The 27,678-nt window shown below is 40.8% G+C and overlaps 1 protein-coding gene across 1 annotated transcript in view; it reads left to right on the top strand.

The window, feature by feature from the left end:
• The window catches only part of rxfp1 (relaxin family peptide receptor 1), a 55,160-nt gene that overhangs the window by 11,105 nt on the left and 16,377 nt on the right, over positions 1-27,678 (top strand). The window contains exons 3-5 of the mRNA XM_068581841.1: positions 21,857-21,940; positions 24,067-24,172; positions 27,265-27,336. Coding sequence (XP_068437942.1) covers positions 21,857-21,940; positions 24,067-24,172; positions 27,265-27,336 — 262 coding nt within the window. The remainder of the gene's footprint in view (positions 1-21,856; positions 21,941-24,066; positions 24,173-27,264; positions 27,337-27,678) is intronic.

The following is a 27,678-nucleotide window of genomic DNA, read 5'->3' as shown; positions in this document are numbered from 1 at the left end:
AGGGCAGTTAAAAATACAATTATAAAGTGCACATTTCAGGTAAACAAGGGCGAGAGAGACAGAGATTATTTTAATTACTTATTGTTTTATTATTATTGTTGTTATCTGTATGAGTTGTATATTTCTATGTTTTTCTGATAAAAAAGTATTAATTTTTGCGAGACCTTACCATGATGTCGCCACTGGAACATATTCCTCACATTAATTATATAGATCAGAGGCGTCAAACTTATTTTAGTGAAGGGGCCACATGCTGCCCCTTTTGATCTCAAGTGGGCCGGACCATTAAAATCACAGCATAATAACTCATAAATAACGACAATGTTTCTCTATGTTTAAATCATTGGTGAAGGTTTTTGGCTGATAAAACTTATTTTAAAAGGTCTTTCTACAATAAACGAGAAACATAAAGACCAAAAATTCAGGGCTCTCCTCTGCAGATTCCCTCGCTTTGTGACGCGTTTGTGACGCGATCCATTTTTAACGACTTCCAACACAAAAATATCCGTGCCGACATCAACTGTGACTGTGGCTCAACGGTTCGCATGTCCGTCTTACAAGCAGGGGTTTGAATCCTAGCTCTGCTAATTTTGATCTATTTTTCTTTCTTCTGTTGGACTGGACACCTTGGCGGGCCGGATCCGGCACGCAGGCCATATGTTTGACACCCCTGATATAGATTGATTAAATGTCGTGTTTACAGGTTGTTGCGCCGCTCAATCAGCCCCAAAAAAGCAATTACTGCAGGCGTAATTGACACAACCCTTAAAACCATGTGCATAAAACATATGCTCTTACCTTTCTTAAAGTGATTTAACTCAAATAACCGGGAAACGGGTAATGTGTCACAATACAAAATAAGATTAATAGTACTATTAACATGGTTGTACTGCTTTCGTTGGAAGGAAAGATATAATCGTTGGGTGAATCCGAGTGCTGTAGCTCAACTGGCTGCAGCGAAAGAGTCGCAACGGCAGAAATAAGGAATGTGACAGAACAATACCCTAACGGGGAAAACACAAAAATAAGGCTAGAATTACAAAATTGAAGCAAAACTAAACAGAAAGCGTTACAAAACGTTGTTGTCTGGGGATGTAACTGGTAGGCGGCCAGCTGTTCTCTCAGATATGATACAGATTTATGCACATCTGCACAATTCCTCGGCTTCCCAGACATTCGCTTCTTTCAGCTTATGGTTTTAGTGGCGGCAACTTCAGTGTTTTGATTTACTCTCTTGGCTTCCAGCATCGTTTCCAGCACACCAGAAAAAAACACTTGATGCTCCCAATGCTCTTGTATAGTTTCTATTCTTATTACGATCTAATTTCATTCCTTGTTATTAATTTATATGCTTATCTCTATTTATTTCTGTCAATATAGATCCATCCTTTCTCGTTTCCAGTTATGTAAATGTTGATCATTTCCTTTTCCACGATATTTACACACACGCTTTGCAGACATTATGCTGCTTCAAACTTTACTACAAATACCTTTAACTCCACTGTATTTATTTGAAAGCTACTGTGAAGTATGTGTGTGTGAAGATTATCCACACACATTTCTAAACTATAAAATATTCTACCTACTGTTTACTACATTAAAATGCTGCTTACACAGTAATGCATAGTAATACTAGTAGAAGTGATAATATAACACTTGTACAGGAGGAATTCTGCTGAATGACACTTTTACTTTTGATAATTGAAGTACATTATAAGATGCATTGTCTAATAATATATTTGACTTCTCCTTGAGTACAGCTCTGGATAATGCTCCATGACTTTATAGTTAGTCATTTGCATTATTGCAGTGTGGCTCTGTATTCTTACCTCTAGCTTTACTTCGACTCTTTATTTTGAAATGTGGATGACGATTTGGAGTTTCTAGAAGCAGGTTAAAAATGAGAGGTAGTGCCCTTTGTGTCACACGTGGGGGTCTCATGTTATCACAAATGTTGGCACACTCGGGGCTTTGTGAGTCCTCCTGCTGCTGTGTGCAGAGCCTTGTTGTCAGAGAGCCAGAGAGAGAGAGAGAAAAACCAGAGCAGTGGCAATAAGCTTTTCATTGAGAGATTGACTTTCCACGGTCACCTTCACAGAAGGTGTTCCCAGTCAGATAATTCCTTTACAATGTAATACAATGCCCTACAGTAACCCTGAAGACCAAGCTATCTGTGTTGAGCGTGGCCGTGTTTAAGTACAATGGGAAGGCATTGATTAAATCCTTCAGCCGTCGGTATTTAATTATAATATTCCCACATGATGCTTGTCCAGTTTATGTAAATTGTTGGAGGATGTTTTGTGTTATCAACTAAAGGTACTAAGGACTGCCGAATTTTGTTGAGAACACTTTGTCTTGACAGCCACTCAAATTATGTCCAAAGGCTCATTCGATCTTTGACCAATCAAATATTGGCACTCTTTTTGTTCTAATCTGCAAATATCCTTGTTTAAGTATTATTTGTATGTTTTCTTTGAGCTGATTTGTGATGTGTTACTGCTAACCAAGTTAGCCATTACACCAGCAGTCTAATGCTAATGTGTTGCTAATACAGCATGGCATGGAGATAAATGGTATTATGTTTTTTGTTTGTTTTTTTGATAAAAAGCTGAAGGTACAAGCTTGGACACTTATTAATTAAACTACTACTCCTCTGCATTTTGGAAAGAAATATTTAATCACAGAGTTTTGAATTCCGTCACAAGCAGCGTGAAATTGAGCGTGACTTAAAAATGTTGCTGATGAGAAATCCTGAACGGGTTAACTTTTCACTTCTGGTAAATTTCCATATTCAAAAACATTGGCGGCGCATTTTGTTTACAACTCTAACGAGGTTAGTGTTATTAATTGGCTACCGCTATGATTTGCGCTTCTGACTGTCGATGGCAGCCAAGGCTCGTGTGTATTTAGAGACGTCCGCCTTGCCAAAACGATGCACACAGTTGTGGCAGAAGAGTAAGTTTGTTTTTTTTAAATTACTGTTTCTACCTTTAGGGGAAACGTTGAAAGGGGAGTGAAAATTAGTATCCGTGGCGTAATATCATTTCATGGAGTGTATTACAAAATAAATAAAAAACAGAGCACCAGTCATGATATGGATTGCTGCCCTCTGACTTCATCTTTCTCTCCTCCCTCATGTGTCACAACAGTAACTAATTTGGTCCATCTTTTTCATGTATCTAATTTAAAACAGAGCTGTAATTCCTGGTCCCAAAGAAGTTTTGGTAACTTGAAACTTGAGATGAGTATAATAGGTACAGGATCCTTGAGGGTCTTTAGATTAAAAAACCTGATACCTTGCCTCCCAACAGGATCGCTTCAGCAGCCAAAAGTTGACAACCTTGCAAAACAAGCCGAAATGAACAAATCAATCCAAACATCATCTTACCTAATTCACATTGTCTCGGTGTCAAATCACAATGGCTTCAGTTTAAAACAAATTGATCTAACGGTTTGGAGCACATTTAAAAGCATACCATTAGTAACACGTTCGCCCACAACAGCACTCACACTACCGTGGTTCCTGCTTTATTCACTGCACTGTTTAACTCCAACTGATTAAAAACTGAAAACCAAGTGACCTTGCAGCGAGTGCAGACGCAGGACGAGGCGGAGAGATGGGAGATTTTGAAAAAAAAACTTGAAATAAAAAAATGCTCTGGCCTATTTCTTTGTGGGTTGAAGCGCCATAAACAGTTTGCTGCAGGAAGTGTTTTCTTTTATCTGCGTATTAACATCAGTGGGAAAGTAAACAAAACATTTTCTTATCGTCAAGAACCTATTCTCGATCTGGCCTTTAGCTGTCAAAACTTTTAGAAACACTTAAAGGGATGCTGCAGAACTCCCTCGACATTTCAGCACGTTAAAGCGAGTTGAGTTGCTGCACCTGCCTCGTGTGAATGGGGGATAATCTCCTCGCCTCCTGTGAATGTGTGCAAGCTTGGACTCCCCGAAACCTATTTCCAAAACCCGTTAATTCGAAAAACAGTCTGCGGCAATGACACAGCAGAACAAAAGTTTTGCTCAAGTATACACCATTACTGCAAATGACTGTACGTAAACCTCGGTATAGTCTCTTTGCTTCAACGTGACTATGAAACTCAAATAAAAAAAAAAAAGTCTCCTATAGATGTTTACCAGGCACAGGAAAAGGTAAAAGCACTGCATCGCAGAGCACATCCTATATGTGTCGATGTTTGGCTTGCTCTTCCTCTCTGCCCCGCTGACCTCCACATCACACAATCTGTACATGGAGTAATAAGCCATTATCTGTCTTTCTGTCAGCATGACGTTCTCTCTGCACTGATGGAGGTACGAGCCACACCCACAGAGCGCACCTCGGTGCTGAACAGCTTTCTGCGCTCATGCACTGATGGTACGAGATTCTCTCTCCTTGAGTGTTATTTTCTTTCCTAAAGATGCTTGTTAACAAACAGAGAGGTGAAAAAGTTCCAACGCGTTACATTTGCAGCACTCTCTTGTGTATTGTTACCGGTAGATTGGCCTCTTTCTCTGCTGCCGGCAAGGACGCAATGATCAGGTGAAGCATATTGGATGACGGGGGTGCCAGAAATCAAAAGTGCACCAGCTGCTCAGTCACTGGGGTGTTGATTGTAAGATTGGTTGGAGGAAATTACTTCCAGGTGTTTGCAAAAACTTTAAATCCAGCACCATGATCTTCAGTGCAGAGTTGTGTTTGACTGGTGCGCAGGCGTACAACTTATAGCGTGTTTGAATCTCTGTTTTTCCATCATATTGCAGATAAAAAACTGACATATCAGCAACTCCTTCTGCACTTTCCTGCTTGAAAATTTGACATGAAGCCATTAGACATGGTCCTTTCATTCTCAGGATGTTGCCTCCCATTTGTTGGCGGGCTTCAGATGTGCTGTTTCAGATGAGCTGCATAGCGTGATCATACTTGCTGGTAATTTTCTTCCTCTACTTGCACTGGTCCCAAAAGATAAGAAGCTGTCACGGGCTGATTCCTCAACCATTGAGGGTGGCATTTATAAGACGGAAAGGATGAACTAAAAATAAAATACAGTGGGACATGAACCTTTTACGGAGAAGCACATTAGACATCTAGCATTATGTTAAAAGGGTTGTGAGCAGGCCAGCCTGCGATCCAGATATGAGCCCGATGCAGAGCGGTACGGACCTGATCCACAAAGAAAGCAGTTCAACGCAAAATGAAAAGAATATCTTTTCACTCTTACGCAGAGGCGGAGCGTCAGGGCCAGCGACGCAATCAGATTTGATCTTTTGTTTCTCTACGCAAGAATAGTGCGTTGAACAACGTGCTAACGGCCAGCTAACTAGCGTTAATATCTGCTAGCATTGTGGATGTTGTGATGCGTCACAGGGCCCGTGTGACCATTAACGTGGGCTGTGTTTGGGAGATTGCTGTTTAGTTTAACAGCTGATCGCTGCTCACCCAAGCAGCGTTTTTTTTGTTGTTTTTTTTGCGTTTACCATTAAAGCCACCGCAGTTTTCCGACGCGCTTGGAAAACGCGCTTGGAAAGAGAGAGGCTAAGTGCAGTGTTATCAAAGAGAAAAATAAACGTTGCATATTAAATTATTAAATTAAACGGCACTAAAGGTAAAGGTCACCAGAATACAACGTTGTGGCTCTCTATTAAATTACTACTTTACCCAGAAGCATGAGCTATACCAGTGGCTTAACAGTCGATATGTGATGTCATTAATACCAGTGTGATCCCTCAACTGGTGACAGACATTGACGGGGTAAAAAAAAACAAGACTGGCTCAAGATTATAAGTCATGTTGGTTCGTCACTTGTCCAAAAATTTTTTAGCATGTGCACGTGTCCAAGTATCTTGTGTCCTACTTCCACAAGTGAGGCTGATTTCTATATTTGATTCCACTCTACTGCACAAATTTACCATAGCAGTCAGAATAAGATTTTCTATTTCCCTCAATGAACTGGAGCAAGCAGCAGAAACTGTCAAAGCAATAAGGCAACATTTCCAAGAAACCCTTCAGTCTGGCATGAGCTTTATTAAAGAAAACAACAGTATACATTCTATGAAAGACGACACGTACTTTTGTTTCACCATTTCTCAGATTTCTATAGCTACTGTGCTGTTACCACTACAACAACTCTATTCCAAGAATACTTTTCAGTATAAACCTGCTTACAGGACTTGTTGGGTCAATTATATTACTTTCTGAATTTTGGTGAATGAGTCTTATTTCTAGAGACCCTTGTTGGGTTTTTTTTGCTTTCACTATTGCCTTTCATAACATATTATTGAGTATATGATTAATGGTATCTGTGAGTCTGTGCTTTTTATAATGTATCTGTTTCCTGCAAGAAATATTGTACAATCCCAAACCAAAGTAATGATATCCTAGAAAAACCCACGTAAGCCCCACAAATTGCTTTGGAAAAAAGTTAATAAATGAATTAATCATACAAACGCTGACTGACAGCAACATGTACGTGAAGGCCGTGTACAGTCCTGTGGGCTAACATGACATTTAGATTTAATATTTGCTCGACTGTGCTCAGAATTTTGAAGGCATCGTCTCATGGTTGTGTAAAAATAGTTTTTATAATGTTATATCAGAAACATTTCACTCAACAATACTGTGAGCGGCTACGGCTGACAGTATATCGCAAACTCTCAATCTCCTTTTTGGCTCAGGATTTCGAGGGCTTTTCAACAATGAATCAAGATTGTTTTTTTGTCAGAGTTTGTAGGACATGAAAGCAAAAAGCTTGAGACATCTAAAAGATGAAATGTTCTTTACTCAGGGAATCACTGAGCAAAGAGGACTTCACAGAGGCTCAACGTGAAGAGGAAAAAACAAATGTGTTGTTGCAGTGTCACAGAAAAGGAAGTATTTTGAGAAAAATTTAAAAAAAACAGAGATGGTGCAATGGTCAGAGAAAGCATCTTACCCAGATAGCAAACGAAATCCGTTCCGAATCCGCCCAAGAGGTATCGTAGGCTCCTCAATGGGTCCGGATCGGAGGCTAGATGCACAGCGGGACGGATCCAGACCAGATCCGGCACAGATCTGGCCCGGTTCAGCCCATATTGAATTTGGACCTGTTCATAAAGCGGCTCATTTGGCCTGGATCCTCCATTACTCAAAATAACTACAGAAAAATCTCAGAGCTGACCAACATATATTTAAAATGCATCAATGGAAAAAAAGAAATGCAACCATAAATGACAAGTTAACTGATAATGATTATGAGACAACTAGTGCTTGAAAGGTTTCATGTTTTATGTCCGGATATTACCCTTATACTTTTCAGAAGTCTGTTGAACAATTTGTACAAAAGGTTAAAAGAACCCAGTGGACATTTTTAGCTTCTCCTGTTTATTCTCTGTTGACCAGTATTGCAATATAAGAGGCCATGGACTCTTACGTGACGCCTTGTGTATTGCACTCCTGCAAATGTTAACAGTGAGGGTGAGCTTGGTGTATTTTTTTATTTTGTATCTCTGTTCTGAAAGTGAATGTTTTGGAACGGCTATTGAAGAATCAACAAGTCGCTGTGCAACACTGGTGGAAGATTTTTTATTTTCATTCCATTCACAGTGAACAAAATAAGAGTAACAAATGAGTAGATTTATGTTTTTGTCACTTTTATGAACAAAAAGAAAAATATACATGACATGACTGTAACTCATAGCACCAAGAATTAGACGAAAAAAGTATGGTTTTTGGTTGAAACACGCCCAAAATTCTATTTCTATCCATTAGAGTGTTTAGTGGGGGGAAATTTCCCCCACTATATTGAACCACCTAATTTACCGGGTAAGTTGGAAAAGATCCGTGTCTGAACCTTGCCATCTCACTACTGGGGTCCCTCAAGGCTCCGTCCTCGGTCCGCTCCTCTTCTCGCTGTACACCAACTCCCTCGGCTCCGTCATTCGCTCGCATGGCTTCTCCTACCATAGCTACGCTGACGACACCCAACTGATTCTCTCGTTTCCTCAATCAGAAACTGGGATACCTGAGCGAATCTCTGCCTGTCTGACTGACATCCCTCAGTGGATGTTCACACACCTCCTGAAAATCAACCCTGACAAGACTGAACTGCTTTTCCTTCCAGGAAAAGGCTCCCCCACCCACGACCTCACGATCACCTTCAACAACGCAGTGTTGGCCCCGACCCCGACTGCCGGGAACCTCGGTGTGACACTTGACAGTCAACTCTCCCTGACTGCCAAACATCACCGCAACAACACGTTCCTGTAGGTTCGTGCTGTACAACATCAGGAGAATACGTCCCCTGCTCACACAGAAGGCAGCACAGGTTCTGGTCCAGGCCATGATCATCTCCCGCCTCGACTACTGCAACTCCCTCCTGGCAGGTCTACCTGCCAATGCAACTCGACCTCTACAGCTCATCCAGCTCGACTGATCTTCAACCTCCCGAAGTTCACTCACACTACTCCACTCCTCCGCGCCCTCTGCTGGCTACCGGTGGCCGCCCGCATCCGCTTCAAGACATTGGTACTTGCGTACCGTGCTACGAACCGATCGGGTCCGACCTACATCCAGGACATGGTAAAACCGTACACACCAGCTCGTTCGCTCCGCTCAGCTTCAGCCAATCAGCTTGTCGGTCCGTCGCTGTGAACTCAACACTCAACAAAGTCGCGACTGTTTGCTGTCCTGGCTCCTCGATGGTGGAATGAGCTCCCCATTGACATCAGGACAGCACAAAGTGTCTACATCTTCCGCGGCAAACTAAAAACTCATCTTTTTCGACTATACCTTGAATAAAGACAATGACGGCAGCACTTAGGCAGCACTTGGATGTCTCTTACTGATAGCACTTAGTAGTTTGACTTTATTTGAGAAATTGTTCCGTCTTGATTCTTGTTGTTCCTCTTTGTGCTTACGGTTGAATGCACTTATTGTAAGTCGCTTTGGATAAAAGTGTCAGCTAAATGACATGTAATGTAATTGTATGTTTTAAAATCGCATCATTCATAGCCGCACGCGTGACTGGAATCTTTTTGACGGCATCAATAATCACACAAGCAGATACATAATCTCACGAATCTTCAGTGCAACATATAGCAGACATGCAGTATAAAAGCTCATGGCTGTGACATTTAAAAGGTTTGCTATGCTACATTTAGAAGTAATATATCATATAACTATATGTCAATATATAGTCGAGTAACATCTACCTGAGCAGAGAATGAAGTTGCAATTCAAATAATGAATTTAGCACCGTTAAAAATATCTAAAGTATTTGTAAGTTTGAACAACTAAGATATTTGAGTGACTTAAATTATTTTCAATAAATATTAGTTACTTACGCAGAAGTAAAGTCTCTAAAACCATTTGGCTGAAGGATTTCTTCCCATTCAGCCCTTTACAATTTCAGGTCTTTCCAACCTCGTCACTAAACATGTGGGCTAGGATGCTCCATGTCATCCGTTTTATGTCATGCCCCCCAACGGTTGCCAGGAAGGAAATCTAAAATGTATCAAAAAAGTACCACTAAATATCTAATACTTTACAAAATGTTTTAGAAAACATTTCCATCAAACAGGGTATTATCTCGTGCTAATTACACACAATAGTTCAAATAAAGATCAATTTTAAATCAGATTTGCTTGAGATGCTAAATTAAACAAAACTCATCACACTGTTTTTCAGTTAGAAAATTGGATGGATCTTTGAGCAATTCCTCAAAAAGGTCCACTTAAACGGAAATGGATCGGGGGTGCGGTCACCTCGACTTCTTGGCCAGTTAATGAGTGTTGCTCACGAGCAAGATTATCAACCTCATCCGTTAACTGGTCGGGCTGCTGTTTCATAGTTTCTAATAAGTTCATCATATGAACTTTTGCGGCTGTTAAAAAAACATGAAGGTTAAAATTCCTCTAGACAACCAATTTTACTTAAAATATGGAAACATCAAGTTTTATAAAATTCCAGTAATGCAATCCTAATAATCATGTTTGCATGGGTTTAATGGGGCAGTGTGTGCATTTGTGGTATACAACAACAACAATTAACATTTTAAAAAGTGAAATGTGTGACCACCCTCTCTGGCACTGGCCGTTGTCCCTGCAGGTGTGCAGGTGGGCGGGGCAGAGTTGGTCGTCAGGAGAGTGGGAACACCTGGGCTAAATGGTGGCCACTCACTTAAGAGGCCCCCAGGCCTGTTGTCTCTGGCTCTCACTCCCTGAGATGCCAGGTTGTCGGGTTTGTCTACAAGTAAATAAATCCTACTTGTTGTTAAACCACCAACGTCTCCTGTGTATTCCCTCCTTTTGTCATGGCCACACAGCCCGTTTCGTGACAAATGATTTAAAAAGGTTCAATTTCAATCCAATAGCTGTTATTGCTCACCACAGCAGGCAACGGTGTCCGATCCACACCTACCCCCTCGCCAAGTTGGCCTGTACCACTGGCTTGGCGGTGTAACTGGAGTACATGGATGAGGGGCAACAGTTGATGGGGCAACTGTGTTGCTACTGGATGAACCTCTGGATCTTTTTTATTTGAGGATTTTCCTCACTTCATCAGAGTGATCATAGAAATGGCTATAAAGGGGGGTTGGAAAAATACTCATGCGTCATACATACTAACACTGAATGGTAGATGCATTTTATTTTTTTTAAAAAGAAAGTTCTAATGAGAATCCAAAACATATTTGTTTTTACTCGCACCGGCCTCCCTATTGGAATTTGCTCTTCCTCTTCTGACTGAAGATCCAATGTTTTTCAGGACATTTTTTCATCTGTCTTGCTTCCAAGTAATTGCCTAAAAATGAAGCAAAATTAACCGAATTATAAACAGAATGTTAATATATAATTAGCATAGCACATGATCTAATTATTCTGACATCGGTACTGGTTCTTCACTGTTTGACGGCCTTGTCCACTCTTCCATCCCTCGAGTAATTTGGCCAAAAGCAGCCACCATCGTTGTACCAATTTTGTGGTACAACTGCGACTGTTTTAATGAATTCAATTAAGCAGAACATCCTGACTCAGAAAAAGAAACCGTGTCATCAGTCCCGATCGGCAGGAGTATGTGAGTTACTGTTTGAAAAACAAAGGTATACCGTAAAAATGTGATTAAACAGCAATAACAGGTTTAATGTAGACAGTGTACACAAAGTGCCTACAGTCAAACTTGTATCCAGTGTCACATAGATCAGTGATGCAGTCAGTCAGTTTTTGTCTTATTTTACACCCACCAAGTAGAAACTCTTAAATTTGAACTGTTCACCTTTAGAACATAAGAGCTACAACTAATACAACCATAATTACCTAACCATAACCACAATTCTCCTGGGAAATATGAAGATTACACAACTAAAAAGTATGAAAAGGGGGTATAGCCACATAACCATCCCTATGAGGCAAAACGGCACACTTTTGAACAAGCTCTGAAAAAGGTTTTCTGACCCGCTTTTTCAGCTTGTGCAGGTAAAGATGGTTGCCTTAATGAGTCATAATGAGTCAAGGCAACCATATTGTTGGACCAAACTGTGAACATTTATAAATAGGTTGATCTTTGCTATACATCTCACTAAAGCTACTGACAAAAAATCTAAGTGAGGTGTGAGCATACTGCGCGTTACTAAAACGTCTAGGACTTACTAAAATGGCAATACCAGAGAAGAGTAGCATGAAATTGCTGCACATATTTCTGTCCAGAAAGGTTCCTAGTGTTACAGGGCCTGTGTACGGTAAAAACTGCTACTAATTCTGTCAGGTGCGGTGTTGCAAAACAGGACCCAAACGCCGATAAACCGTTCCAAGAATCTTTGATAATGAAAAAGCAAGGACCGGCTAGAGCAGAGCCCGGGTCCAAAAAGCAAAAGGCACTAAAAAACAGAATCAAGTGGAACTTGAATGGGAAACTGAAAAAAAACAGGACGATGACACACCACGGAGAAACACAGTACGAACCGACAAGCAGACAAGAGGTAACGAGCAACAGGTGAACACAATGAGGGCAGCACAGGTGCAGGGAAGCCACAATCAGGAACCAGGTAGACTGACAATCCCAGACAATCTGTCACGGCTCGGCCGTGTATTGTGTCCTTTTTTCTTTTTTCCTGGTCTGTGTGTGTGTGTGTATTGTGGGCGTGGCTTCTGGCAAGAATCTCCACACCTGCATCTCATCTCCGGCACCTGCCTTCAATCAAATCATCAACTCATCCCTGATAAAACACCCTGGCTCCCTCCTCTCCAGTTGCCAGATTATTGCACCATTAACAGTGGATTCCTGCACCCCAGCTTATCGCTGTTGCTTACGCCACCTCGCCGCTCCGCCTGCATTCCTCCTTACCATCCCACCAGCTACCTTCTGTCAAATAAACCCTTTTACCTTCACCCTACCTTGCCTCTCCGTGTCTGCGTTTGGGTCCAGCTACCAAACCCTCACACGATCACCAGAACAGGAAGTGCAGAGACGCAGGGGGCACAAGACGACAAAATAAAACTCATGACAAATTCTGTGGCCTTCCACCAATCTAGTTCTTGCAGCGGTCTAGGCTTTCCGGCAAACTCCACAGGGTAATATTGATGCTTTTCTATCAGTTTTGTCATGTTTTCTACAATTTTGCAGACACTCGGAAATTTAGAGGACCCCTGAGCCAGATATGTAGCAATCATCTGATAACACCTAATCAAACCAAATGCATGTAATCGACAGGGAATTGAGAAACCATGCGAACACTGCTGCCGAGAAATGGATGTGGCCCCTCATTATGATGACTCTCATCAACCATGTTTTCACATGATTCGTCTGGTTCTTTAATGATAACATTTGATAGCAGGCCAAGGGTGGGCTTTCACTTCCTGAAAGTGTATTTACTTTACTCAGTTTGCTGCAGAAGTTGAGGACTCACTCATCTGCAGCTTGATGCTGTTCATCAGATGCTGTGTGTTTGTTCTGGAAGAGTCTTTCAACGTTAAATGTTTTGTTGTTTGCTAAGTTCTCGCCTCATATCAGCAGACCGGTCAGCAGCATCGTTGGCAGTGAAAGGAAATGAATACATCCACGCAGAATTAAACGCTCTACTTTTCTCCGTGACTCTTTTTCTTTTTTGTTATTTAGCTGTTGATAGTTTAGCGAGGTCGAGGCTCTGCAAATCACCTGCAGGGGAAGAGACTTGACAGCGACGTGACAGAATGTGATAGACTTTAATAAAAGAAATATTTAAACATTTATTATGTTCAGTGGCCCAATATCACCTCAAACTTCAAGATAAGAGGACTTCCCTAAGAAAGATTTTTCATTGGATGAAATAAAATAAAGAATACGACAAAAACTTATATATTTTTTTTGCCAAAGCCTCTTGGAGACGCAACAGAGGGGCTAAAGAGCCGCGGGCGGCTCCGGAGTTGCGTGTTGCCGACCCCTGCTGTACTTCACTTACAGTGAGAGGCGGCATCTGCCTGTTGCCCGCCGTCAATCAGCGGTTTGACGGTGCGCGATCCGGAGGCGGAGCGTATCCGGTGCACATGCCCAAACTGAGTCTGACTCCGGGGCGGATCTGCCGGACTGAGGGCGCATCCGCCCGGGAGTCGACTGCTATCTGGGTATCATCAAAATGATCGCAGCAAACACAGGGCTGAAAGGAAGAGTGTGTGCAAAATGCATTAGCAGAAATGTAATACACTATTATTATCACCTGAAAATGAGAATCTAATAGAGTATTACTGCTTCTACAGTAGCTTTGAACAGACAAAGCAAACACTGGCTCGAGATAGGGCTGGATTCTACAAACTATATCTTCCCTACAAAGATTAGAAAAACATTGAGCCCCTATCCACTCATCACCACACTGTGTAGATAGAGTATAATGGATATGACACAACATTGATCTAGGATATAGCCTCTTCATCACTGTCAAAGTAATAAGATCACTGAAGGGAAAAGGTTTTCATATCAGAAGAGCATACTTTAAGTTAAATGCTGCTTTACAATAACATTAGTTGTGAGACCGTTAATTCATTCATTCATTCATTCATTATTACTCACCGAAATGCAGCTTCCCTTTTTTGGCAAATTGCTGCAGTTCTTGTCACATAAAGTGCCCATTTTCAAACGCCTCGCTGTACTGCTCCAAACGACATTTGCCATTTTGTGTCATATCAATTCCAGTGTAAAGATGACCCAGAAATGGATTAATTCAAGAACCTGACCTTAAGCTTAATGTGTGAAAATGGCTTAAGGGAAAAACCTGTCTCTTTAACTCAATCTTTGCAAACACCTGCTGTTTATTTGTTCTCAACTAAATTCATTTTTTGAGCTAAACCTTAATCCCCGTGGTTCAGTTGGCTGATGTGACACCGGTCTTTACAGGTTAATCCTCCTCGAAGATCCGATTCGTTGGAGAATAAGGAAAGACATACGGACTCAACTTATTCATTTCAAGCCCATTGTGCAGTGGGGATCATTGAAATGAACATCAAAGACTTAAGATGGATGATGTGTTTTCTGAGAATTGATTCGCCCGACTGTTTCGGCTTACTTTGTTCCAATATAGCGTTCATAAAGGCTTTCGCCAGCGGAAATTACAATTTGCATGTATAGAACGGAGCATGGAGAAGCAAAGGCTCTCGCAAGATGAGGTTGGAAATGCCTTGTCTTTTAAATGTAAGTGCTCCCACTCGCCCCCGGCAGAAAAGTGTTATTCAACCCTCCTGCACTGTGACTTACGTTCAGTATGGCCCGAGTCTGCTGCAGAGCAGTTGCTAGAATAGCCTTCTGTCCAAAATTTTAAAAAAAGTATCATGTCTCCCGTTTTAAAGCCGCATGTATCATCTCTTTGCATTTGAGAAACCAGAGCTCGTCACCGGATCATAGAAAATAGGGCAATCACGATAAGAAATGGCCGTAGCACTCCCAGTTCCCGATAAATATGGCAGCGCTGCATGCAGTGGCACTGCTGATGTGCCGTCCTCTCAACTATCTTCTTGCCCCAGGTAGTTCATGATTAGATGTCTTGAATGGAATCGAGTAGGTGGATCCAGGTCATAATTCAGGGCGGATGTTCTTGTTTTGGATGCTGCGAGGAGCAATGTACGTCAGACCTATTGTTTCAGATCATTCTCTATTCCTGTACTCTTTTGATGGATCTGAAGTGGGCTTATTTAGTACATGCACAATAAAGTGTAACAGCCAACTGAGGAGCGCGAAGCCTTACTCCACCTAGTTGAAGTCACTGACAGATGGTGGGAAAGTTTGGGGTTGGTATCAGAAAGAAAGAAAATTAATTATTTCTCCAAGTCGTGTCTATGTGTGTCTGCAGGCGTGTCATGTCTATCTCTTTTGAGTTTGACTTCAAATAGTGCGCAGGCTCCTTCTCAATGTTTCCACAGTCCCTCCCCCACCACCGCCTGCTTCTTTTGTATCACTGTGGTTGTTGATCTCCAAACCGCAAGGACGCCGCAAGTTTTTCCAATATTGGTTTCATTGAGCACGAGTCGTTTTGTGCCACTTAATTTCGGTCTATCATTACAATGATAGAATGAGTCACCCGTTAATCTGCCTTTCAAGGCCAAGTTCAAAGTGACTCGGCGAAATTCACTGCCATGGTTAATCAAACCGTGGAATCACATTGATGGTTTCCTTGCTCTCTAATTACACTGTTGACTGAAAAATAAAATAAACTAGATATAATATTTCAATGCAGTCAGTGACCAATTGCAAAACGATAGATTTCCTCTGTGTGGTGTCTTAACCATGCACGCTTTCATCAATGTAGAGTACTTCCAGGCCAACAATGTTGAGGATTAATAAATGGATTGTAAAAACAACCCCAATAAATATTCCAACTTGCTGCTTTTGTTGGGTCTTTTTCTTTTTCTGATGCTGTTGAAAGTTGGCTTCTCACCTCAAACAGTGATTGCCTAAGTTTGACAACGAAGCACAGCAGGTCTTGCAAACTTTCTCTAATGTGTATTGTCTGCCTTTCCAACACCAAAAACACATTAGCAAAAGTTTATTAAATGGAATAATCACTTATATATGGGTATGTAGCTTAAGACGTAATTGTCATCATACTTACCATACATACTGTTTGTGGGTTAACATGTAACTGTTTTTGAAGGCCACAATCATGACTCATACTTTCACTGTGTAGCATGTCCACAGTAAGTCAACCTGGATGGTGTCACAGTTTAGGCTAGCGTTAGCAGCTCTGTCGGGCTCTTACCCCCCGAACACTAATGTTACAAATAGTCCCATAACTAGCATAATAATAATGTACCTGATAAAATATACTCATCAAAATATATAAAAATACAAATTGAAGTACTCTTTTATTCGACCCTATAGAACTCCTCAAACGATAAACCGGTTGCATGGAGGATCATGAAAAAAAGGCTAACAAAAAAGGGAAAACATACCATACAAACAGTATATAAGTGAAGCATCAAACAAGGTTATGTTATAACAAAATGAGTCTGGTCTGCTGAACTGTTGGATTTCAAGAGCCCTACTTCTCTCCTCTGTTTGTTATTTCTTGGTTGTATCTCATCCACTTCAAGCTGCTGTGAGCTTTTAGACCTTTCCTAGACTGTTCTGCATATTCCTGCTTGTTGGCACATACTTATCCATTTGGTAAAGCGTTCTAGTAACCCTCAGCTTCTTTTCCAATGATAGAGGTGAGTCATATTCCTCTAAACCTTTGTCCTTTTTATATGCATTCGATAACAAGCTTTCCAAGTGAATTTCTGCCGTCTTGTGTAAACTTTGTTTGTCCAATGCACTGGTGGTTTATGTAGGGGTGTGATTGTGTCGTGTTATATTCAATATACCTTCATAACTTAAGTGTGAAGATTGTTTAACACACCTGAGGTTTTTCCCTCACAGACACGTATCAGGAATGTAATAAACTTGTTACAAACACAGGAGGCAGCTAATTTTAGGCGTGAGCTCCCATTGGGATTGCAAGGAGAAATGTATTTTCCAAGTTCAATGACTCACAGATCAGTCTCACATTGTGCAATGATCCTTTCAGTGTGCGACTGCAACAACCGACAAATGACTCGTTCAAGGAAGATAAAAACATCACTCTGATATCTGCGGTGAGTTAAAAAATGTGAGACATGTGAGAATTTACTTTAATAACTTATTATGAAGCGGAATCAGTTGTGAACACATTGAACCATCAATGTTGTTTTAAGATGATAAATCAAACGTGTTAGCAATCAGTTGCTTATTTACACATCCAGCATTTACTGAGCACCATTTTCATTCATTTTGAGTTATCTGCCCACCTGATGAATGTAAAAGGAAATCTGTTGCTTTTTAGCCGCTAAATGCCTGATGATGTTTACCCACTAACTCTGTCAGTCTGGTATTTGATGCACCATATGGTGTACAGCAGTTTTTAAAGCTTACAATTACACTGTGAGAGAGAATAAAATACATAAACTCCGGGGTATACAGCTAAACCAAATTGAACCCTCAGTAAAGCTCCTTAAAGCCGAGGGGAGCTGCAGATTCAAGAGATAATTTGCTCTCGGGGCACGACCACGATGTGTCAATATCACATTTTTACATTACTTTCACATTGTCATTTAATACCATTGATAACATATTAATTATAGCCACTTTAAGTGCAAAAGCAACTCTACTAACAGCATTTACACAGGTTTTTTTCAAGCACAACACATACAGTGTATGTGTGTATGTATGTATGTATGTATGTATGTATATATGTATATATATATGTATATATATATGTATATATATATGTATATATATATGTGTATATATATGTGTGTATATATATGTGTGTATATATATATATATATATATATATATATATATATATATATATATATATATATATATATATATATGCGCACACACACACACCATATTTCAACACTTTTTTTTTCTTTTTTCACATGATATATCCGCTCTCTGAAACTATTTGTGTGTACTTCTCTTGTGATATTGTTTTGATCTTTTTATACAGAGACAGTATTTTGTGCCGGTGCTGCATTGGATTGCATCAGAAAAAAAAGGTGTTTTTGTTTGGACAAAATAACAAATGCTGTTTCCATCAGAACAAGAAGCAGAATCTATTAAAAAAAAATAACCATTTTAATAAAAATGTTTCATGCAGCACAAGGATCCATTCATCACAGCAGTTTTCATCACATATTTCATTTATTAATGGACTTTATTTGTATTCAAGAGACAGAGATAAATGGAGAATAATTAATGATGACACCATTTAATATGGAAGTCAATGCTAGGTCCAGGGAGCTATCGTACCATCAAACAAGAACTTGTATTGAAAGGGAGATGTGCTTCAAAGACCTCACCAAGAAATAGACTCAATCAGCCACGACAATCCTATTAAATCCTACAAGACGGAAAAAAACAGCACATCAGTGAAGGAAAAAAGGAAGGACGAACTAACTTGTCATCTTTTCGATACACACTTTTTAAGACATGAGAAAAAAAGGACTCGCACCCCCCCCCCCCCCCCCCCCTCTCCCTCTCTTATCTTTATATGTTCCCACCTAGCTTTTGGACATAGTGGCTTTGATGACAGATAACACTTGGACCTAGAGCTGTATCTTAAAATGAGGTTTCTGCAATCACTTTTGATTAATTGGGGTTCTATATCTTTCTCGTTGGTCAGTTTTTGAAACTGGTGTGTCCTATATCTACACGCACACACACATATGCAATGGAAGCTTATCAATTGGTGCCGAGCAGCGCTGTGGTTTTATCACTGCGGATGGGGTGCGGAAGTCAGAGCAGCAGCACTTTCTGTGATTTGTATTTCACATCCACGCTGTGGTGAATCTGTAAGAGACCTCCTCTCACCTTTTCTCCTGCTCACATAATTGTAAAAGGCTAAACATAAATACTCAGTGAGTGACAGAGAGGGCGGGGTTTCACTGCTGTGGGTTTGATTACGCACCTCAGGAAAAGAGGTAATTTAGCATGCGATAAATGTGTATCTATGACACGCTCTCAACATGTGATGCAATAAAAAATCTGAGAGACACCGTTTATAGAGCTGCGTGCAGGAATATCGTGCTTTTTATAAGTCTTCTCATGAGATCGAGGAGGACCATGGGTATCCAAATCATATTTCCTGGCAATTTTTTTAACCTCATGGTATTGCTTGAAGAAGTCCAGTGATGTATTTGACTGTATACACAATAATATTGCAATAAACTAGAGTGCATGTTATGCTGCTAATGGCTAATCTGTTGTTTTTTCCACTTCCAAATTCCCAACCCAACATTACATCCTCTTGCATTTAACATGTACCACCAAACCATGTGGTGTGTATCCGGAGGACCAAGCAAACACGCTACACGGCTGTGTTCAAAATAGCATACAGTGCTGACCCAGTTTACAGAGCAAAAAGGAAGAGTCACTCATCTGTGTCATCAGAATGAGAATCACCAGTCCACCTCAAGGCAAGTCAGACACAGGAACTCGGCTTGGGTCGTGATGTGTTTATCTTCCACCTGTAGCCCACACTTTGGTGCACACAATGCACCGCCTCTGTATTTATAAATATATTTAAAATCATACCTCATACTTCTAAATAGCCCGAAATACCACTTAAAGCCTATATAGCTCATTAAACATTTGCAATGCCCTTTTGCTTCAGTTATTGCTCATTTGCTGCTTTTGACTGCCTCCCTTTATGACTCGAGCTTCATGTGCATCCTTGTGTATGTTCGTAAGACCTGCAGACCACCACATCGAATCATTGCAATCAGTAACTGAGGCCTAATCACTAGACTTCTACTGCTGTGTGACTTTGAGTCCTCCTGTGATTTGTAATAACAGCAGAAGTCCTTTACTAATCAGTCAATGTCATCTCTCTGTAAAAAAAAATAGATATTCCACTGAAGATAGCCCAAAGTAACACAAAGACATTTGGTAAATTATTCCAGTGTGAATCAGTATCTCAATTATTTGAGGACTGTATTTTTTTTTTTTTCATCAGTGCAAATTATAAAAAGCTTCACCAGCATTTTGGCTGCAAATCCAAGCGGTGTATTTTTGGTTATTACAGACAATTACTGATAATCACTTTGGAGATCCCCTGACTTTTCCTTTAGTGCCACTATAAAGTGTTTTTTGGAGGGATTGTCATGAAATGTGGTTCAGATATCGATGTCCCCCTCAGGATGAATTGTAATAACGGTGGTGATCTTGTTCCATTATCAGTTTAACACTTTAATGTGTCTAATACTTTGCTTTATGACCAAAGAGCTGCCACATTAATGGCATTTCCATCAGCCTAAACTGTACTTTGAACTAAAAGCCTCTTCATAAAATAACCTGATTTCCAAACAGAAACTTCAAAAATAAGTAAACACTTCAAAGGTACTCCACAACTTAATTGCTACGCATTGCCTGTTCAAGACACTTTCATCTCTCATCTCTCAAGTTACCCTGCTAGACCATCATGATTTCACAGACACAATTGCTGATTGGTAAAAACAACACATTCCACTCCTTGTTCACACAATTGACTCCAAGTGATCTTCATTTCAATCTACACTCCACTATTTAATTGAATGTGAACTTCATCAACTTCTCCATGTGTGCACAATTGCCATGCGGATCATGTCAATGCTCCTACACCTGTAGTGCTTTGCAGAAGGGGTGTGACTTGCGATCAATAATGAGTTATTTCAGGATCACGGGAGGATTTCTTTTCTTTGAATTTCACAATGAGCACTGAATCTGAAAGTTTCATTCAACTGCCAGGACTGAATGTAGGATTTAATGAAACTGTAACGATGAATAACTTATTATGCGTACATTCCATGCTGAATTATTCATCTATTCCACAAGGGCCTTGTTCATGGAAAAATGTGAGGCCCTTCTTGCAGGCCGCGCCGTGATTAGTGGTCTAATAGCGGAGGCTTTGTGAAAGGCCTGGCTCAGAGAGATGAAACGGCAGCTACCTGAGACACAGCGGCAGCACAGTGACTTAAGGATTAGTTCCTGGCTGAAGTTGCAAGTTACCGTAAAGCACTGGGGTTTGAAGAAAGTTGATGGATAGTCAGAAAAATCCCTCGCGAGGAGTCTTCTCCGGAATCTGGACTCGGATGTGTGACGGGACTGCCAGTGGCGGATGAAAGGGGTTTTACAGCAGTTTGGTCGGACCACCTCGAACGCTGCATCAAAGTCTCACAAGGATTGAAGTGGAAGCTGAGTCGCTCCTGTACTGTCCTGGAAGTCACACACCTTGAGTTTGGAATAGTTATTTCTCTGCAGGATGTTGTTCTTGTAAAGTTAGCATAGTTCTTGTACAGTTTGGATCAAGGGGGTGTGTTGAGGAAAGTAACAGTGTGCATCAAATACTCACATTCAACACTTACTGAATATTTGTTTGTCAGGTAACTGCTGCGGTTTGTGGCTTTGATTTATTGACGCTAAATGTAATGAAAAATGAATTAACCTCATCAATCTCTTTTTAGAGAAAACACATGTGATGTGAAAGGCTTCAATGTCTTGAAGCATTTATCAAAAATAAAACTTGGATTGATTCCATTAAATGGACAGAGCTCGTCACCGCGGACGGTTCAGAGTTCAGGGTCAAGATGAACTGAACTCTCCTCCCAGAGTTCAGCCCTATTCACATGCAAGTCAAGTAAACATCTGCATCAGCGTCCACCTAAAGCCTTTTTAAAGCAACAGAAAATGTGTCTTGCGTGTGTGTTGCTGGAGGCGAGGTGAAGGTCCTTCTGTGCATCAGAGGAGTGAGAGGGACTGAATGTTATTATAAACTAGCTGAATTTATACTGAATACAAGATGTTTGCTTTGAGGGTCACGGGATGGGCTGTAATCAGTTTTGTTTGTGTTGCATTGTGTTCCAGGTGATAATAACGGGTGGCCCCATCTTTTCGACAAGTATTTTGGAATGCCCAGCTATAACACTGGGACCAAGTCCAATGTATGCTGTAAGTACTGCTATTGTGTTTCTAAACTTCATATTTAATACATTGGTCAATGTATAAACCTTTTTTTCTGGGGTAACATTGGACAGCTATATGGCTGTCGTTGTTTTTTTTAATTTTTTATGTCTGTCTGTTGTCATCACTGCTGTGTTACAGATTGTTTTCTGTTCACTCGTTGGCCGTGGCCTTTAACACCAGCTGCTCTTGAGGTTCACCACAGGTGCATAATCGCGTACACTTTGTGTGTGTGGGAGGGATACAGTGTTTACACAATGCATTATATACTGGATATGTGTGTGTATATTTCCATTCTTTTATCCAAACCGCTTATCCTTTAGGCGTTGGGTAAAGACAGGGTAGATGTGGAATTCATTCTTTGGACTGCGGAAGAAAGGAGGGAATGTGTAAATGTCACACAGACGGACCGCCTGGGATCAAGGAGATATATATGTGTGTGTGTGTGTGTGTGTGTGTGTGTGTGTGTGTACGTTTTGTTCTTAGTGAAAGAGCGTCTTAAGCTAAGAACGACTCTGGGAAACACGTCGTTCTTTCACAGCGCTCTAAGAGTGCTCCTAAGATGCTCTTAGCGCTTAAGAGCGTCTTAACGAATCTGGGAAACGAGGCCAATAATAATAATAATAATAATACATCGTATTTGTATAGCGTTTTGAGACTACTTGTTTCCCTCAAGGTCTCTGCACAAAGTGACCGGGATAAGTGAATTGACTTTACAAGCGAACAATTTCAAGCATAATGTCGCAGCTTTCATTCACACTGAGTCTTTCTATTATTCAAAAACTACCTTTTCCATGAGTTGTTTACTACATTTATACATCGCTACAAATGATAAGGCTATTTCAATATATGCACACAGGAATAAACATTGTTTAATAATAAAATTGTGCAAGTTAAAACATTATTATGACGTTTCAGACCTGTGTGTGAGGAAATCTTCTCTAAATGGACCTCGTTGAATTTGAACTGAATGTGAATGAATCTTAGGTTTTCTAAAGAGTCGTTTGGTTTGTGAGCTACATCCTGTCTTCATGGCAGTATAATTGTGCGAACGCATTGCTAATTTATCACCTTTTGAAGGGCTTTCAATACCTTTTTGTTATCTTTGTGCAAAGCTGGGGTAGATGTGCAACATGGCAGCACACATGCATAAAAACGAAAGGATAAAATCACTATGCAGTTTCAAAGAACTTTAAACAGACAAGCCAACATTATTCAGTCACGAGGACATCATCCTCTCCTCTGTTATCACAATTCAGAGTGCTGATGTTGCAGCTTTTTAAGTGGTTCTGCCTTACAATAAAACTGCATTAAGGCCCATATGATGGTTGCCCATTTGATGAAATGGATGTCTAAATGTAATATTTGGAAAATACTACTCGCATCAGCAGATACAAAACGTACAATTCAAGATACACAGATGAAGTTTCAACTAAAGAACAATGGCATCTTGACTTTCTGATGTTGCTGGTTGACTGTTTTCTGTGTTTTAATGGAGTGCAAATTGGGTTTATTTGTAAGTAGGCATACCTGGAGTTGTATTCAGCAATATAGTCTCTTAATACCTGAACCGTACCTGTTGTTTGGACCAGCTCGCGATATTCAGATCTTCTGTTTTTTTATTTCCTGGCATCAGTCAATACTATAGTGACTCTGAAAGCATCCAGTTCTCTGCGAGGGCCGTTAAACACGACTTGTCTCAGATGTGTAATAATCTCCACAAATTAAAATAGCTTTGCCTATCAAGGGGAAGCATTTTGCTAATACGGATTTTCCCTCAAAGATAATTAGCATTTACGTAGACTCAAAAAGGCCTGGTTAGATAATCTTATCTACTCCATTTCATCTCATCTTGCACATCCATACTGGGATTTGATGAAAGAAAATCGAAGCTGTTTTAAACCCGGAGGAATATTCAATATCGAAACCTTGATTGTTTTATCCTGCGAGTCACTCCTAATGAATTCTGCTGTCTTTCCTGTCTCTGCTGCTTTAATCTCAGGACACAGTTTGGTATTCAGCCAAACCGCTCAAGTCTTGACACTTGGGCACCACATGAGCAGTTGATTGAAGTGTCCTCTGCTGTCCCGTCTCTCGCCCCACCATCTGTGCAGTGCTGGGTGCCATTCCTGAGCTGTGTCAGTGCCGAGACCTGGAGCTGGATTGTGACGACGCGGAGCTTCAAGACATCCCAGTGGTGGCCATGAACGTCACCATGATGTGAGGGGAATTTCTTTTTTTCTTCTTTTTGGTACCTTAACGCTCAATCCATCCTCAGAAAGCCTCCATCCCTGGCTGCCACCGCACGCGAGAAGCCGGAAACATGAAGCCAGAATTACAGATAAATCTCTGGCGATAGTGACGAATGCAAACCCCTCTCGTTCAGCACATGAGTAGTGAGCACCATTCAAAGGCTCATGAGAGCCAGCACACGGTGTCTCACATCTGGAGAGTCCTCTGTCAAAAGTTTATAATCAATTCCTTTATCCTATTAAGGGGACAAACTGGGACAGGTCGGCAGTTCATTATACGGCACGTATAGAGACAGACAACTGGTCGCGCTCACGTTCACAAGTTTCCAATTAACCGAAACCGGAGCTGATCCCACCCTGGATGGGTCGCCGGTTTCTCACAACTAGAGACAGACAACCAGCCAAGCTAGCTTCACAGGCGTCCAATTAACCTGAGCTGCATATCTGTTGATTGTGGGAGGAAGCCGGCGAGCCAACGCCGCCGCGGGGAGAACGTGCAAACTCCACACAGAAGTGACGCCACCGTTGACTGTGCGGTGACAGTGATAGCTACTGCAGCGCCAATGTTTTTATTTCAAGTTTAATTTGGGATAATAGTACAAATTACTTTTTGCCATGTAAACAGGGACTTGTAACCCTGCAGTTATTACAGAGTTTGTTAATATTTGATGGATGTACATTAGCATGTCTCAGTCTTTATGGGGCAATCTAGGCTGTTTTTATGTGTCCTGGAATATCAAGGCAATTACCCGGCAGATTGGCCTGTCCTCATTATTTCTTACAAAGTGTCTGCCTTGTCATTGGCACGGAATAATTTACTTCAGGGCATATGTTGGCTTGGAAGAACAAAGGGATATTAATGAATTTCGGCAACTGTGTTTATATGAATTTGAAAAATGACAATACAGATAAAACAATAATATAAATGTTGTTTAGTTAAGAGAGCTATTCATCTGCTCCACAATGCAATGTTGAGTTTACACACAACCGCTTTGGCCCACAGGCCTCGTTTGTTATCAGAGGTTTTAAGTTTTATGCAAATGGTTATTTTTAAATTCAACACTTGTCCCAGTTTCTTCCATTAGTTGGACTCATTGAGGTGGAGATTTCTTCATTATACCGACTTGAAAATGAGACAATTCTCCCACTCTGATGGCTGCCTCGAGGTCTTTATTCAGGTTGCTTTCCAGTATCATCCTCTGTTGCACCTGACATTTACCACCACGTACTGAACTCCATCCATCCAAGGCGATAATAGTAACCTGTTTAATATCTCCATGGCTGTGACATAGCTGTGTCTGATAAGTCAGGCACGCTCTACTTTAGAGGTGTTATTAAGTATCAAACCTCCTGTTAAATCAATCATTCTCTCGCAGCACAGTGCTGCGCTCATGCCGCCGGGTCAGAGAAATTGTGAAGACATTTTTTACACGCCAAGGTGACCTATAAATGTCTCGCTTTGTCCAATGGAGGAAAAGCACCAAATCCTCACATTGAACATGTTTTGCTTTTGAAAAAGAAGAGACTGAAACGATTACTTGATCATCAAAGTAGTTGCAGGTTAAGTTTCTGTCAAATTGTCAACTAATCATTGCATCTCTAATGCCAAGGATCAAATCTCACAAACCCGCACTTCCTCATGAAATCCATCCGGCCGAATCAAGCGATTTACGACAAGTTTGTGCAGTTTAGAGAGTTTAGTCGAACCAATTTGGAACAAGCAAACCTCACGAGAAATAAGTGAGAGAAATTCAGGATAATAGTACTTTTAATGGAAGTAATATTTTTTTGCATGAGTGGAAAACGTGTCCTTCAGATCTATCTCCACTTGGATAAATTGTAGAATAACTTAATAAGCTCCAGTTGTATTTACTCGAATATTATATTGTATAATATCTGATCAGGGAAGCTTTTGGCAGAAATACACCAAGAAGTTAAAGTTACATACTTATATACCGATTCACATATAATCGCAACACCAGAGAGGCAAAACCATGCCACAGACTCCTAAAGTAAAAGCATGCCAAGGGTGAAGGACTTTCAAAAGACCTCCAGGGTGATTTACCATAATAAAGCATAATTGTGCCTGTTCCTCCTCCGAGTACTTTAAGTGATGCCACAGATGCCACACATGACGGTGGTCATCCGTCAGTTGGCCAAGAAATACGATGTTAGAGGACGGTAAGTCCAAGGAGACGGTGTTAACAGTGAGAAAATCTTACATTGCCACAAAAAATGTCCTCTTCCAAGTGTTTGGCTTGGCAGTGTGTGATGGGTTGACCCTTTTAATCAGCCTTTAATCCGTTAAAAGCTTTGGAATCAACTGATAACTGGTTTCAGCAGCTGAGCCACTCTGATGATAAAATGGAATTAAGGATACCAGGAGGCCATATTGTGCCATGTGCAATCTATGAACGTGGCACAATATGGCCTCCTGGTGTCCTTAATAGCCTCTGGTAATTGACTCTGGGTCATTTAGTGTGTATTTATTTGTGTTGTTAGCTACATGTGAGAATATGTTTAATGTTGTGAAATATGCACCGAACAGCTGATCCACTGAAGGCGCAGGTAGAAAATCCACAGCCCGCCACTGATTCTGATGAGCCTCCATGGTATGTTTTCTGATCTGGACCGCACAAAAACTGACACAGTTCAGAGTTTGTGGGTTGAAAAGAACTCCAGATACCAGATATGTCCGCTTTTAGAAAAAGCCAAAAGCCTGTGTTGTGAACACGAGCTACTTTTGGATTCAGAGGGACTTGTCTCTTGCTATTCGGTTCATAGAAATGTAATTGCAGGTAAAACAGTAAAGATTGTTTTTTTTTATATCTAAAAACCTGGAAAATGAGAACTGTATTGGTGCCTTTTGTTGTATGTAACGAGATGCTCATTTTAATAGAGAATAGGTCTTTTGATCCTCAGACTTCAAAGCCCCATTGGAGGCAATCTAATGGGAGGAGCTGATCAGCTGTTCAAATGCAACAGTACTGAATTGTGATCCGCATTGTTTGTTGTGTACACCTCATATATGCTGATGTTGAGCCTCTTTCCATCCTCCAGGTCCCTACAAAGGAACCATCTGCTGAAACTGAAAGCAAACACATTCTCCAAGTACCAGAGCCTACAAAAACTGTGAGTGCCCCATGAATCATGGATTGCATGCAAATACACACCCTGTGTTCTATCATTTAAATTTATTGATGGTATTTTATCCTTTTGTTGTCCTTTATACAATCGTATATCTACGCCTGAGAAGCCTCATATAAAATAAACGAGTAGTATTAGCATGCACTGGAGCCTACAACATTCATTCACTGAAGCAGATTTTTTTTGATCCCAGAGAGCCGAGATGACGACGACCGGCCTTTTGAGTGACGGTGAAAACAAATGAGTTTCACAACTACAAAGCTGATACGTGTATAAAGCGAGTAAACTGCTGGGAACTTTGACCAAAGCGGTTGTTCTCCCCCGAGC

The sequence above is a fragment of the Clinocottus analis genome, unplaced genomic scaffold, assembly GCF_023055335.1.
Source record: "Clinocottus analis isolate CAN_PGR_092001 unplaced genomic scaffold, fCliAna1.0.p SCAF_10, whole genome shotgun sequence".
NCBI lineage: Eukaryota > Metazoa > Chordata > Actinopteri > Perciformes > Cottidae > Clinocottus > Clinocottus analis.
The sequence above is the reverse complement of the archived record's forward strand: the minus strand, read 5'-3'. Positions and strand labels throughout refer to the sequence as shown.